Here is a 14,326-nt window from a genome sequence, read left to right as displayed (position 1 = left end):
TGGAGCTAAACACGTTAAAAATGTACCCGTTCAAAATTACAAAGAGATTCTACTTAACAACAAACCTACAGTCCCTGTCTTGTTTGCACCGCCTGTATACTGCTGTTCAGAGTACATAGGGCCTGGTGGCCCCACACCTTTCCTTATTTTAATTTGGGTGTGGGGTTGCCCTTAATATCCATACAAGACCCAAAGGGCCTGGTAATGGACTGGGGATTACCCATGCCGTTTGTCTCACTGATTTTCATCCATATTGCCAGGACCCGACATTACATTAAACCCGCAAGCAGTTTTAAATGAGATTTTTTCCTTTAAAAATGACATTTGGTGCAGGGACTGTTCTAAACACGGGAAACACGCGTCACTTTACAGGCATACTATAGACACCCCTCAGGTATGATATTTAAAGGAATATTTCACTTTTTTTTTTTTTACTTTAAGCATCATTAAAATCACTGCTCCTGAAAAAACGTCCGTTTTTAAAAGTTTTTTTTGCATTGATACATGTCCCCTGGGGTAGGACCCGGGTCCCCAAACCCTTTTTAGGACAATACCATGCAAATTAGTTTTTAAAATGAGCACTTTTGATTTCGAACGTTCGAGTCCCATAGACGTCAATGGGGTTCTAACGTTCGTGCGAACTTTCGGTCCGTTCGGAGGTTCTGGTGCGAACCGAACTGGGGGGTGTTCGGCTCATCCCTAGTGGAAATGTCCGTCCATTAAGCACCAATAGATGGGCATTCCCACCATATATGAAAAATATGTCCATCCAAGGCACAATTTCTCCAACATTTACTGGAGTGGGTCGGGAACATTTGAGCCAATTTCACAGGGGTATAGTACCACCTGTACAAAATTTTCATTGAGGTTTCCCAGTGGGAAATGTTTTTAGAGTACATCATGAGCGTAGTGCTCGATACCAAGTGGATCTCGATTTGTAGTTTGGATTCCCAGTATTTTATAATTGGAGTGTATTCCTCCACGTTTGGTTTTGTTGGTAGGCTGAAGAGATAGGATATGCCACGCGTTTTGTTGTTGGATGAGGAAAGAAACTGTAGGATGTCCTTAGTCCACGTGTTGTGTGTGGTTGAGATGGAGTTGAGTATATGATGGATCCTAAGGTATACATAGAAGTCCTTATTGGAGATGGGAAAACGGTCTTTACTTTGGAGGAAGGACAGTAGTTAATTATGTTGGAACAAGTCTCCAATTTTTCGGAGACCCTGTAAGGACCAATTCTGAAGTGGGAGGTCAGGTGATAAGAACGATAAGGCTGATAATGGGAGTTGGTGAAGGGCTTCCACATGTATTCCTCCCGCGGATTGTAGAACCAATCTCCATGTGGATAGTGTAGCATTAACTGTGGTAGCTGCAGGTGTGCAGGTGTTTGGACAAAATGATTTGCTTCGATAAGAGTCCAAAACAACCGCCATTTTATTCTCTAGATTCTCTGCTAAAAAATATATATAATGTTTGGGGGTTCTAAGTAATTTACTAGCAAAAAATACAGATTATAACTGTCAGAAATAGGCTTAGTCAGGAAAGGGTTAATTGGCTGTTGGGTACACATGAGCCAACACCATGAGTTTTTTTTTTTACACCCCCTTGCCTATAGTTTTGTTTTGAATTTTTAAATGGACAGATTCAGCTCCAACTGATTTTAATGCGTTTCAGGTTTCAGCATCCAAACCTTGTTAAAATTTACCGAACCCCACTCAGACTGAACCCAGTATAATTTGGCTCATCACTAGTAATGAGTTGGTCATTGTTTAACCCTTTTATGCCTAAGCCTATTTCTGACATTTGTTGCTTACAAGTTAAAATCCATTTTTTGCTAGAAAATTACTTAGAATCCCCCAAACATTATATATATATATATATATATATATATATATATATATATATATATATATATATATATTAGCAGAGAATCTAGAGAATAAAATGGCGATTGTTGCAATATTTTATGTCACACGGTATTTGTGCAGCGGTATTTCAAATGCAATTTTTTTGGGAAAAAGACACTTTCATGAATTAAAAAAAAACCGAAACAGTAAAGTTAGCCACATTTTTTTGTATAATGCGAAAGATGATGTTACGCCAAGTAAATAGATACAAACGCTTTGAAATTGCGCACACTCGTGGAATGGCGACAAATTACGGTACCTAAAAATCTCCATAGGCGATGCTTTAAAAAAAAAAGGTTACCAGGTTAGAGTTACAGAGGAGGTCTAGTGCTAGAATTATTGCTCTCGCTCTGATTATCGCGGCGATACCTCACATGTGTGATTTGAACACTGTTTACATACGCGGGCGCGACTTAGGTTTGCTCGTGGGGACAGGGGCGCTTTAAAAAAATATATATATATATTTTTCTTATTTTTTTTTTACATTGTGCTTTTAAAAAAAATAGTTTTTATCACTTTTATTGCTGTCACAAGGAATGTAAACATCCCTTGTGACAGTAATAGGTGGTGACAGGTACTCTAAAAGACCCCAGTTCCCTTCTTTGCACTTCAAAGTATTCAGATCGCCAAAAATGACAATTCTGAATACTGTATTTTTTTTAAAAACTGGCACCCGAGTAAACCGGAAGGGACGTTGGGACGTTGCTTCCGTGTTTACATACAGGAGACTGGAACAAAGCTGTTTCTGGCTTTGTGCCAATCTGTCTCTAGCCGCTGGAAGTGGCGGATAGTGGATCTATTGACGGGAGGCCCGGTAAGAGCGGTGGAAGGCGGTGGGAGGGGGAATGTTCCCTCCCGCTCCTCCAGGATAACAACCAAGCAGCTTTTAGCCTTTACTGCGTCAATACCAAGGTGTTGTTGGGCATATTGTAACCAGGCTTTTTTCTGGAACTTGTACAGTAAAGGTTTCTTTCTGGCAACTTGACCATACAGCTCTTTTTTGTTCAAGTATCATTGTAATGTGCTCCTTAAAAACAACCACACCATCTTTTTCCAGAGCAGCCTGGATTTCTCCTGAAGTTAACAGTAGGGTTTTTCTTTGTATCCCAAACAGTTCCTGTGGCAGTTGTGGCTGAAATCCTAATTGATCTACCTGACCTTGGATTGGTATAAAGAGATCCCCAAATTTTCCACTCCAAGTGATTGAACAGTATTGACTGGCATATTCAAGGCTTTTGATATCTTTTTATATCCTTTTCAATCTTTGTAAAGTTTCATTACCTTGTTAAGCAGGTCTTTTGATTGTTCTTTTCTACCTCCTCATGGCTCAGTGTCTAGCCTGCTTAGTGCATCCATGTGAGAGTTAACAAACTCATTGACTATTTATACACAGACACCAATTGTGAATTAAGAAGCCACAAATGTGGGAAATTAACCTTTAATTCTGTGTCTGTACCAAGGCCAAACATTCCAGGCTGTATAAACTTTTGACCAGGGCCATTTGGGTGATTTCTGTTATCGTTATACTTTAAAAAGGTTCCATGATAATAAATGCCTTCGTGTGATCACTATCCTTGCATAAAAGACTTTTTTTTGGCATGATCAATATTAATGCCAAAATTTCACAATTTCTGTCAGGGTATGCAAACTTTTGAGCTCAACTGTAAATCATACTTCTTGTTTAATTCTAATTGACATAACAAGTCCACAAACCTTTGCTCTTTTTCTTCCTTCCCTGTTAGGATTTTGTTGTTCGGTTTTTAAGCTCTTCTTGGACTTTTCAAGTCCTCCATGCTTACAAGCTCTTCCTTCAGCCAAAGAATGTTTCTTATTAGGATCCTGACACTTCTCCTGAGACTTCTTCTCATTTATAACACTAAACTCCATTTTTATCTTCTTTAGATTTTCCTAATAGAAAGGGAATTCAAAAATAAGTTATTCTTTGTAAAAAAGATCTACATTAAAGAGGAACTGCAGTCTGCTAACATAATTTGTAATAAAAACATCTTTGCCATTCTGAAGCTTCCCTCCAACCACATTGCATATTGTTTTATATATACTGTGATTCTGTAATTGCCAAATATGCTACAGAAATCTCCCTCCACTGAGTCTGGCTGCAGCCATTTTAACTGTGGGCAGCTGAAGCTGCTGCCTGTTCACTTCCTGGATTTACACAGACACACAGAGGCACACCTCCAGCTCTGCAGCCCTGCACATTTCTCCTCTGTGGATTAATACAAATGGATCTCTGCAATGTCATGTTATCTCTGCACTCATCTAACCCCCTCCAGCTCTGATTGGCCCTCTTATGACTCATCCCCCCTCCCTTGCTAGCAATCTCTCAGGAGAGAGAGAGAGCTGTGTATGATATAGAAAATGCAAAAAAACACGCTGACAAACATTAACAAACAGCAGCAGCATACAGTGCGATAACACAAACAGTCTATGGATTGGAAAAAGCTGCGCTAAAAATAAAGTCCAAAACAGTTGACATCAAAACAATTCCCCATTGACAACGTCTACTGATGACGAAACACGTCTGGAGAAAGGCACGTTAGTGACGTCACCACGCGAGCAGAGTAGGAGGAGGGGCTCCGTTTTTATGTATGCCGGCTGGCTCTTTACATGTGATATTATTGACTCCTATCTGTAAGTGCAATACTTAATTTTATTAAAACGTTTTTGAATTTATTACACTATGGCCAGTTCTTCTCTTTTCTGGGCAATGTGCTAATTATGTGGATGCCGGATGTGAGTCCAGGGGAACGTTTTTCACCATCTGAATACGACTCCTATTGTGGTCATCAGCAAGCTTAAAGGCCTAGGCTGGGCTAAAGCCACCTGCCCTTTAAAGCTTGCCGTCCGGTAAGCTTAATCTACAGCTACGGTGGTCGGTGGTCTTTATTTGTGGATGCACACTGTGGTGTTATTATGATCCTTCGTATTTTTTAAGAACACTCATTTGTTTTGATGTGAGCTGTGTATGATGCCATAAGCCTAGGCCAATGACCAGATAAGAAACAGGAAGTGGGCTGTATAAGGTATTTACTAGAGCTGCACAATTAATCATTAAAAGATCGCAATCTCGATTCAACGCCCCCTGACGATCTGTATTGCAGAGTTTCTCGATTCTTTCATGTAACAACTATAGAGAGTTCTCTGCTCACTCTGGCAGTCTGCCATCCCGGGCAGTCTGCCAAGTTTTTAACAACATTGTAACTCTTTCATCTTAGATCAGAGGGATAAAACTTCTGTGTGAATATGGAGGAAGTTTAACCACTTAAAGTCTAAACCTTTTTCTGACACTTGTTTCTTACAGTTAAAATCAGAATTTTTTTGCTAGAAAATTACTTGGAACCCCCAAACATTATATATTTTTTTTAGCAGAGACCCTAGAGAATAAAATGGTGATTGTTGCAATATTTTATGTCACACTGTATTTGCACAGTGTTCTTTCAAATGCAATTTTTTTGGGTAAAATACACTTCAATGATTAAAAAAAAACGAAACAGTAAAGTTAACCCAATTTTTTTGTTTAATGTGAAAGATGATGTTAAGCCGTGAGAATCGTGAGAGAATCGTGATCTATTTTCTAAGCAAAAAAATTGCGATTCTCATTTTAGCCAGAATCGTGCAGCTCTAGTATTTACTGGCAGAAAAAAATGTTTTACTATCCAAAGTTAAAACAACAACAAGGGCAGAAGGTTTAATAGATGGAAAGTTGGAAAAATGACTGAAGAGCGGCTTTAAACTTTAGCTCTTTACACTCACTGCCATTACCTAAACCTAAAGAAGAAGAGAAGCCTAAACCCTCGTTCACACAGGTGTAATTAAACAGATTTGCCTGCACATGGATGCACAGGTGTTGTGTGCATCTGTGAGCAGGCAGTCCCGTTCATGTCAATTGGGACGCAGCAGGTGCATGGACAGACCCAGCAGGGCTTATATACAACACCAAAATTCACCATAAATTCTTGGAAGAATTTCTTATCTGTATCCTTGATCGATCTTTTCAAGAATATCTTTTGAGCTTCATTTTCATACTGTGTGCTCAGATCCAGGAATTGGTTGAGGGTGTCAGTGGGCAACACAATGGTCTTCATCTTGTCCTCATAGTACTTTGTTGCTTCCTGAACAGCTATTTTGTTCTCCTTTTCCGTCAAGGAAACTGTTGCTTCTTCCAAGCAGACGACATTGGAGGAGTTTATAGCTTCAGTGTAAAGATTTGCCAGCTCGCCCAATCCTGAGGAAATTAAATTATATTAAAAAAATATATATATATATATATATATATATATATATATATATATATATATATATATATATAAATATAAATATATATATATATATATATATATATATATATATATATATATATATATATATATATATATATATATATATATATTTGTGCTCATAAGTTTACATACCCTGGCAGAATTTATGATTTCTTGGGCATTTTTCAGAGAATATGAATGATAACACAAAAACTTTTCTTTCACTCATGGTTAGTATTTGGCTGCTGAAGCCATTTATTATCAATCAACTGTGTTTACTATTTTTAATTCATAATGGCAACAGAAACTACTCAAATGACCCTGATCAAAATTTTGCATACCCCAGTTCTTAATATCGTGTATTGCCCCCTTTGACATCAATGACAGCTTGAAGTCTTTTGTGGTATTTATGGATGAGGCTCTTTATCTTCTCAGATGGTAAATCTGCCCATTCCTCTTGGCAAAAAGCCTCCAGTTCCTGTAAATTATTGGGCTGTCTTGAATGAACGGCACGTTTGAGATCTCCCCAGAGTGGCTCAATTATATTGAGGTCAGGAGAATGAGATGGCCACTCCAGAACCATCACTTTATTCTGTTGTAGCCAATGACAGGTCGACTTGGCCTTGTGTTTTGGATCATTGTCATGTTGGAATGTTCAAGTACGTCCCATGCGCAGCTTCCTGGCTGATGAATGTTCCTCCAGTATTTTTTGATAACATACTGCATTCATCTTTCCAACAATTTTGACCAAATTTCCTGTGCCTTTGTAGTTCACACATCCCCAAAACATCAGCGATCCACCTCCGTACCTTTCATCGTAGGCCTTGTTGACTCCTCTCCAAATGTAGTGTTTATGGTTGTGGCAAAAAGCTTGCACACAAGTTGACACAAAAGGGTTTGAATGGCTATTAAAGGTAACCATCCTCACCTGTGATCTGTTTACTTGTGATTAGTGTGTGTGTGTAAAAGGTCAATGAGTTTCTGGACTCCTGACAGACCCTTGCATCTTTCATCCAGTGCTGTACTGGCGTTTCTGGATTCTGAGTCATGAGGAAAACAAAAGAATTATCAAATGATCTGTGGGAAAAGGTAGTTGAACTGTATAAAACAGGAAAAGGATATAAAAGGATATCCAAGGAATTGAGAATGCCAATCTGCAGTGTTCAAACTCTAATCATGAAGTGACAAATGAGGGATTCGGTTGAAACCAAACCACGGTCAGGTAGACCAACTAAAATTTCAGCCACAACTACCAGGAAAATTGTTCAGGAAACAAATAAAAACCCACAAATAACTTCAGGTGAAATACAGGACTCTCTGAAAACATGTGGTGTGGCTGTTTCAAGATGCACAATAAGGAGGCACTTGAAGAAAGATGGGCTGCATTGTCGAGTCGCCAGAAGAAAACCATTACTATGCAAATGCCACAAAGTATCCCGCTTCCAATACGCCAAACAGCACAGAGACAAGCATCAAACCTTCTGGCACAAAGTCATTTGGAGTGATGAGACCAAAATTGAGCTTTTTGGCTACAACCATAAACTCTACATTAGGAGAGGAGTCAACAAGGTCTATGATGAAAGGTACAGAGGTGGGTCGCTGATGTTTTGGGGATGAGTGAGCTACAAAGGCACAGAAAATATGGTCAAAATTGTTGGCAAGATGAATGCAGTATGTTATAAAAAAAATACTGGAGAAACATATGCATTCATCAGCCAGGAAGCTGTGCATGGGACGTACTTGGACATTCCAACATGACAATGATCCAAAACACAAGGCCGAGTCAACCTGTCATTGGCTACAGCAGGATAAAGTGAAGGTTCTGGAGTGGCCATCTCAGTCTCCTGACCTCAATATCATTGAGCCACTCTGGGGAGATCTCAAACGTGCAGTTCATGCAAGACAGCCCAAGAATTTACAGGAACTGGAGGCTTTTTGCCAAGAGGAATGGCAGCTTTACCATCTGAGAAGATAAAGAGCCTCAATACCACAAAAGACTTCAAGCTGTCATTGATGTTAAAGGGGGCAATACACGGTATTAAGAACTGGGGTATGTAAACTTTTGATCAGGGTCATTTGGGTAGTTTCTGTTGCCATTATGATTTAAAAAGAGTAAACACAGTTGATTGATAATAAATGGCTTCAGCCAAACACTAACTATGAGTGAAAGAAAAGTTAGCATTCAGGTTCTCTGAAAAACGGCCAAGAAATCATAAATTCTGCCAGGGTATGTAAACTTATGAGCACAACTGTATATATATATATGTGTGTGTGTGTGTGTGTGTGTGTGTGTGTGTGTGTGTGTGTGTGTGTGTATTCAATTACACTACCAGAAATCCAGTGTCCTTTTTACTTCCTGTGCACTGAAAATTAAATGAAATCTCAAACAATGTAATCAGTGCTCCCAGCTACCTAATGTGAACTAAAAAAGAATGCCTCTCTGTGTAATGGAGATGAGAACAGGAGGAGGGGCATTAATCTGAACCAGGAGAGCAGTAAATACCTCTCTTTCATAGATGCAGTGGAATACATAAGCGTTGTCACCCAGAAACAGGAGGAGTGTTACTGGTAGGATCACTGGGTGAAAATAAAGGAAAAAGCCTTTAAAAAGAAAATGAATGCAGCCACCACATCTAAGAACTGGTAAGCTGCAATATATTACATTTCTGATTTTTTGTTTACATACACGATAATGTATTTGATTTAAACTATACACCATTAGATGAACTCACGGTGTCCAGTGACATTGACTGTGGTGTCCACTCTCTTAACCTCGGCTTTCTGAAAAATGTAGTCACAGAAGTGGGTGCTCTCAGACAGAAAATCCTCACTGAGTCTGTCATCGAGTAGTTGCTCTAATTTCTTGAGTGCTTTTGTGCTGTCGGTTGGTACATCAAACACAAAGCATTTCCGTGTCTCGAAACACATCTTGAGGCGACGTCTGAGCTCATTATATTCCTTCTCCTTTGATGAAGTCTCAGCTTTTGTAAATCAAACAAGAAATGTAGAAGTTATCATTTGGAATTTTAGTTTCCTTGTTAAATTTTGGTGTCTACTAAATCTCCACCTTCCCTGGGATTATCTTATGCCGCGTACACACGACCGGACTTTACGGCATACTTGGTCTGGTGAACCTGAGTCCGTCGGACAATTCGATCGTGTGTGGGCTCCAGCGGACTTTTTTTTTTCAAAAGTTTGATGGACTTATATTTGAAACATGTTTCAAATCTGTCCGACGGACTCGAGTTCGGTTGAAAAGTCCGAAGAAAAGAAAGAAAAACCGACGCTAGGGCAGCTATTGGCTACTGGCTATAAACTTCCTTGTTTTAGTCAGGTCATACGTCATCACGTACGAATCCGTCGGACTTTGGTTGATCTTGTGTAGGCAAATCCGTTCATTCGGAAAGTCCGTCGTAAAGTCAGTTGAAAGGTCCGCAGGACAAAGTCTGCCGTAAAGTCCGCTCGTGTGTACGCAGCATTACTCTGGGCTCACCTGTCCTGTCCCCCGAAGCTTCTCACACTCCCTGTAGGTTCCTGTACAATATTATATGCTATATGTATATATATCTTTCTCCAAAGCCCTCAGACCGGTCACATGATGCCATTGCTTCTTCTTAAAGTGGAATTCCAGTTAAAATTGAAAATGTGCCCATGATTAAAATGCTAAATATGTTTAACTTTGATATTATTCATTTTCAGACTTTCTGATTGTCTGGCTTAGATTAATCTGAGCTAGATAAAATATTCCAAATCTGGTACATATACAGTGGGGACGGAAAGTATTCAGACCCCCTTAAATTTTTCACTCTTTGTCATATTGCAGCCATTTGCTAAAATCATTTAAGTTCATTTTTTTTCCTCATTAATGTACACACAGCACCCCATATTGACAGAAAAACACAGAATTGTTGACATTTTTGCAGATTTATTAAGAAAAACTGAAATATCACATGGTCCTAAGTATTCAGACCCTTTGGTCAGTATTAAGTAGAAGCACCCTTTTGATCTAATACAGCCATGAGCCTTTTTGGAAAAGATGCAACAAGTTTTTCACACCTAGATTTGGGGATCCTCTGCCATTCCTCCTTGCAGATCCTCTCCAGTTCTGTCAGGTTGGATAGTAAATGTTGGTGGACAGCCATTTTTAGGTCTCTCCAGAGATGCTCAATTGGGTTTAAATCAGGGCTCTGGCTGGGCCATTCAAGAACAGTCACGGAGTTGTTGTAAAGCCACTCCTTTGTTATTTTAGCTGTGTGCTTAGGGTCATTGTCTTGTTGGAAGGTAAACATTCGGCCCAGTCTGAGGTCCTGAGCACTCTAGAGAAGGTTTTCGTCCAGGATATCCCTGTACTTGGCTGCATTCTTCTTTCCCTCGATTGCAACCAGTCGTCCTGTCCCTGCAGCTGAAAAACACCCCCACAGCATGATGCTGCCACCACCATGCTTCATTGTTGGGACTGTATTGGACAGGTGATGAGCAGTGCCTGGTTTTCTCCACACATACCGATTAGAATTAAGGCCAAAATCTTGGTCTCATCAGACCAGAGAATCTTATGCCCCACCATCTTGGAGTCCTTCAGGTGTTTTTTAGCAAATTCCATGCGGGCTTTCATGTGTCTTGCACTGAGGAGAGGCTTCCGTCGGGCCACTCTGTCATAAAGCCCAGACTGGTGGAGGGCTGCAGTGATGGTTGACTTTCTACAACTTTCTCCCATCTCCCGATTGCATCTCTGGAGCTCAGCCACAGTGATCTTTGGGTTCTTCTTTACCTCTCTCACCAAGGCTTGTAAACCCACTTTTTGGACTTTTACCTATAGGTAAGCCTAGAATGAGGCTTACCTATAGGTAGTGGAAATATCTCCTAAACGTGCACCGTTTAGGAGATATTTCACTTGTAGTCAGCCGGAAATTCCAACGGCACATGCACAGGGAAGAAACGAAACTAAATGCAATGCATACTAGCCCATTATGCTTTTCATTTGCAGGCTGCAGCAGCAAGCAAAAGAGGAAGTAAATCCCATCAGGGTTTACTTCCTCTTTAAATGCAGCAGAAATTTTTTTGTAACCTTGGTCAGATCTGTGCCTTGCCACAATTCTGTCTCTGAGCTCTTCAGGCAGTTGCTTTGACCTCATGATTCTCATTTGCTCTGACATGCACTGTGAGCTGTAAGGTCTTATATAGACAGGTGTGTAGCTTTCCTAATCAAGTCCAATCAGTATAATCAAAAACAGCTGGACTCAAATGAAGGCATAGAACCATCTCAAGGATGCTCAGAAGAAATGGACAGCACCTGAGTTAAATATAGGAGTGTCACAGCAAAGGGTCTGAATACTTAGGACCATGTGATATTTCAGTTTTTCTTTTTTAATAAATCTGCAAAAATGTCAACAATTCTGTGTTTTTCTGTCAATATGGGATGCTGTGTGTACATTAATGAGGGAAAAAAAATGAACTTAAAAGATTTTAGCAAATGGCTGCAATATAACAAAGAGTGAAAAATTTAAGGGGGTCTGAATACTTTCCGTCCCCACTGTGGATCAAGTTGGGTTTGTGCAGGGGAGAAAAGCACGTGATAAGACACTTACATCCCTTTTACTCATTGATCATACTCAGTCTGCAAAAATACCAGCTTGCCTTCTCTCTGTTGATGCAGAGAAGGCATTTGATCGTGTTGGGTGGCCATTTTTGGAACAAACTCTGATTCAAATAGGACTAGGACCAGTCCTGTTAAGGAAAATGATGGCACTTTATACTAAGCCAAGAGCAAGAATACGGATCAATCAATCGTTATCTCCTAACTTTCCTATTCAACATGGTACACGTCAGGGATGTCCGCTGTCTCCCCTCCTGTTCGTCCTAGTAATGGAACATCTGGTAACAGCTGTTAAGACAAAATTCTTGTATTACAGGCATACCATTAGACGGGCAGGAGGTGACATTGGCAGTATTTGCTGACGATTTGTTACTCTGTCACTAACCCACATGTCTCCATGCCATCTATTCTGTATGAATTTCAGCGTTTTGGAGCCCTGAGCAATTTAAAGTAAATTTGTCCAAATCAGAAATTCTTAATGTATCTTTGTCATCACATCAAGTTCAGGCTCTTGGGAATAATTTATCATTTAAAATTTGTACTTCGACACTTAAATATTTGGGTATAAAAATTCCACAAGATCTTACTGAGCTATATATAGAAAATTATTACCCTCTTATGCAGCGTACAATACCTTAAAGATCTTAAAAGTACGATCAAGCCCATTATTCATTTGGGAGGATTAATATTTTAAAAATGGACATAGTACCGTGCTTTCTCTATGTTTTCCAAACTATACCTATAGTGGCCCTCCGTTCCTTTTTTGCTACTCTACAATCTGCTTTTACAAGGTTTATCTGGGGTTGAAATAGACCTAGACTGCAAAGGGGAATTCTATCTCTCCCTAAAGCAAAGGGGGGTGTAGGGGCACCAGACCTATATAACTACCACATTACAGCTGTGTTAACTAGACTAGTAAACTGGTTCCATCATTTTCACCTTAAACAATGGTTACTTATAGAACAGTCGATTGCCCCTTTTGATCTCCAGGCGCTTCCCTGGCTAGATATCTCTGCCTGGGGTCCACTTTCCTGTTTGTCTTTTCTTACAGTACATTTATTGCGTACTTGGGATAAATTACAAACTCAGCTAGGACTTTCTCCTAAAGTGGGATTAATGACGCCCCTGTTTGGTAACTCAGGGTTCCCTCCAGCAACGGCACGGAGACATTTTTTGGTATGGAGTAAGGAGTCAAATCGTCGAATATCTCAAATTCTTTGTCGGGGAGATCTTCCATTGCTATCAAATTTGATTCCTATACAGCAGCAATCAATTAAACACTGGCTGGAATATCGGCATACTGGAATACCAAGGTCACCTGGTTACGTAACGGGTAACTCCGCCCCCTCTGACGTCATGGGAAACCCATAAGGAAGTCCCCGTCAAGTCCCCGTACGTCAGAGGGGGGCAGGGTCACTGGGTGGCCCCGCCCTCCATTATTTAAGAAGTGTCAGAAGACAAGAAGCGTCAAACAGAGGGAGCCTCCCATCATGGATGTGGAGCAGCCCAAGAAAGAAGAAGGTAAGAAGACGCCGCGGAGGAAGATGCCAGACGAGCACCAGGGCAAGAAGCAGAGGATCAGAAGAAGAACCAGAGGAAGAAGAAGATACTGTCTTGTCATTTTTAAAATTTTTGACACTTTTTTGTGAAATGGTAAGGGTACTTTTGTACCCCCTTACCATTTCACACAGGGGAGGGGCCGGGATCTGGGGGTCCCCTTGTTAAAGGGGGCTTCCAGATTCCGATAAGCCCCCCGCCCGCAAACCCCCACAACCACCGGGCAAGGGTTGTGGGGATGAGGCCCTTGTCCCCATCAACATGGGGACAAGGTGATTTGGGGGGGACCCCAAAGCACCCTCCCAATGTTGAGGGCATGTGGCCTGGTACAGTTCAGGAGGGGGGCGCTCTCTCGTCCCCGCCTCTTTTCCTGTGGCCTGCCAGGTTGCGTTTTCAGATAAGGGTCTGGTATGGATTTTGAGGGGGACCCCCATGCCATTTTTTTTTTTAATTTTGGCATGGGGTTTCCCTTAATATCCATACCAGACCTGAGGGGCCTGGTATGGAATTTAGGGGGACCCCATGACATTTTTTTTTATATTTTGGTTCGGGGTTCCCCTGTGGGGAAGTCCCATGCCGTTTTTATCAATGAACTTTTATGTGTATTGTCGGACTGGCAATTCATTAATAGCCGCGAGTAGTTTTAAATGACTTTTTTTCCTTTGAAATGTCATTTTGCTGTCAGACTTTTCTAAACTTGGGAAACATGCGCCCCTTTACAGGCATACTATAGACACCCCCCAGGTATGAAATTTAAAGGGATATTACACTTTTATTGTTTCACTTTAAGCATTATTAAAATCACTGCTCCCAAAAAAACAGCCGTTTTTAAAAGTTTTTTTTGCATTGATCCATGTCCCCTGGGGCAGGACCCAGGTCCCCAAACACTTTTTATGACAATAACTTGCATTTAAGCCTTTAAAATTAGCACTTTTTATTATTCATGTTCGTGTCCCATAGACTTTAACAGTGTTCGCGTGTTCAAACAAATT

At 40.5% G+C, this 14,326-nt stretch overlaps 1 protein-coding gene across 1 annotated transcript in view; it reads right to left on the bottom strand.

Annotated features, from left to right (window-relative positions):
• The window catches only part of LOC141148307 (guanylate-binding protein 7-like), a 94,491-nt gene that overhangs the window by 45,741 nt on the left and 34,424 nt on the right, over positions 1-14,326 (bottom strand). The window contains exons 5-7 of the mRNA XM_073635611.1: positions 8,917-9,165; positions 5,873-6,150; positions 3,621-3,815 (exon numbers count right to left, since the gene is read on the bottom strand). Coding sequence (XP_073491712.1) covers positions 3,621-3,815; positions 5,873-6,150; positions 8,917-9,165 — 722 coding nt within the window. The remainder of the gene's footprint in view (positions 1-3,620; positions 3,816-5,872; positions 6,151-8,916; positions 9,166-14,326) is intronic.

Source organism: Aquarana catesbeiana, linkage group LG06, assembly GCF_042186555.1.
Source record: "Aquarana catesbeiana isolate 2022-GZ linkage group LG06, ASM4218655v1, whole genome shotgun sequence".
Taxonomy (NCBI): Eukaryota; Metazoa; Chordata; class Amphibia; order Anura; family Ranidae; genus Aquarana; species Aquarana catesbeiana.
This window is presented reverse-complemented; position numbering and strand designations above follow the sequence as displayed.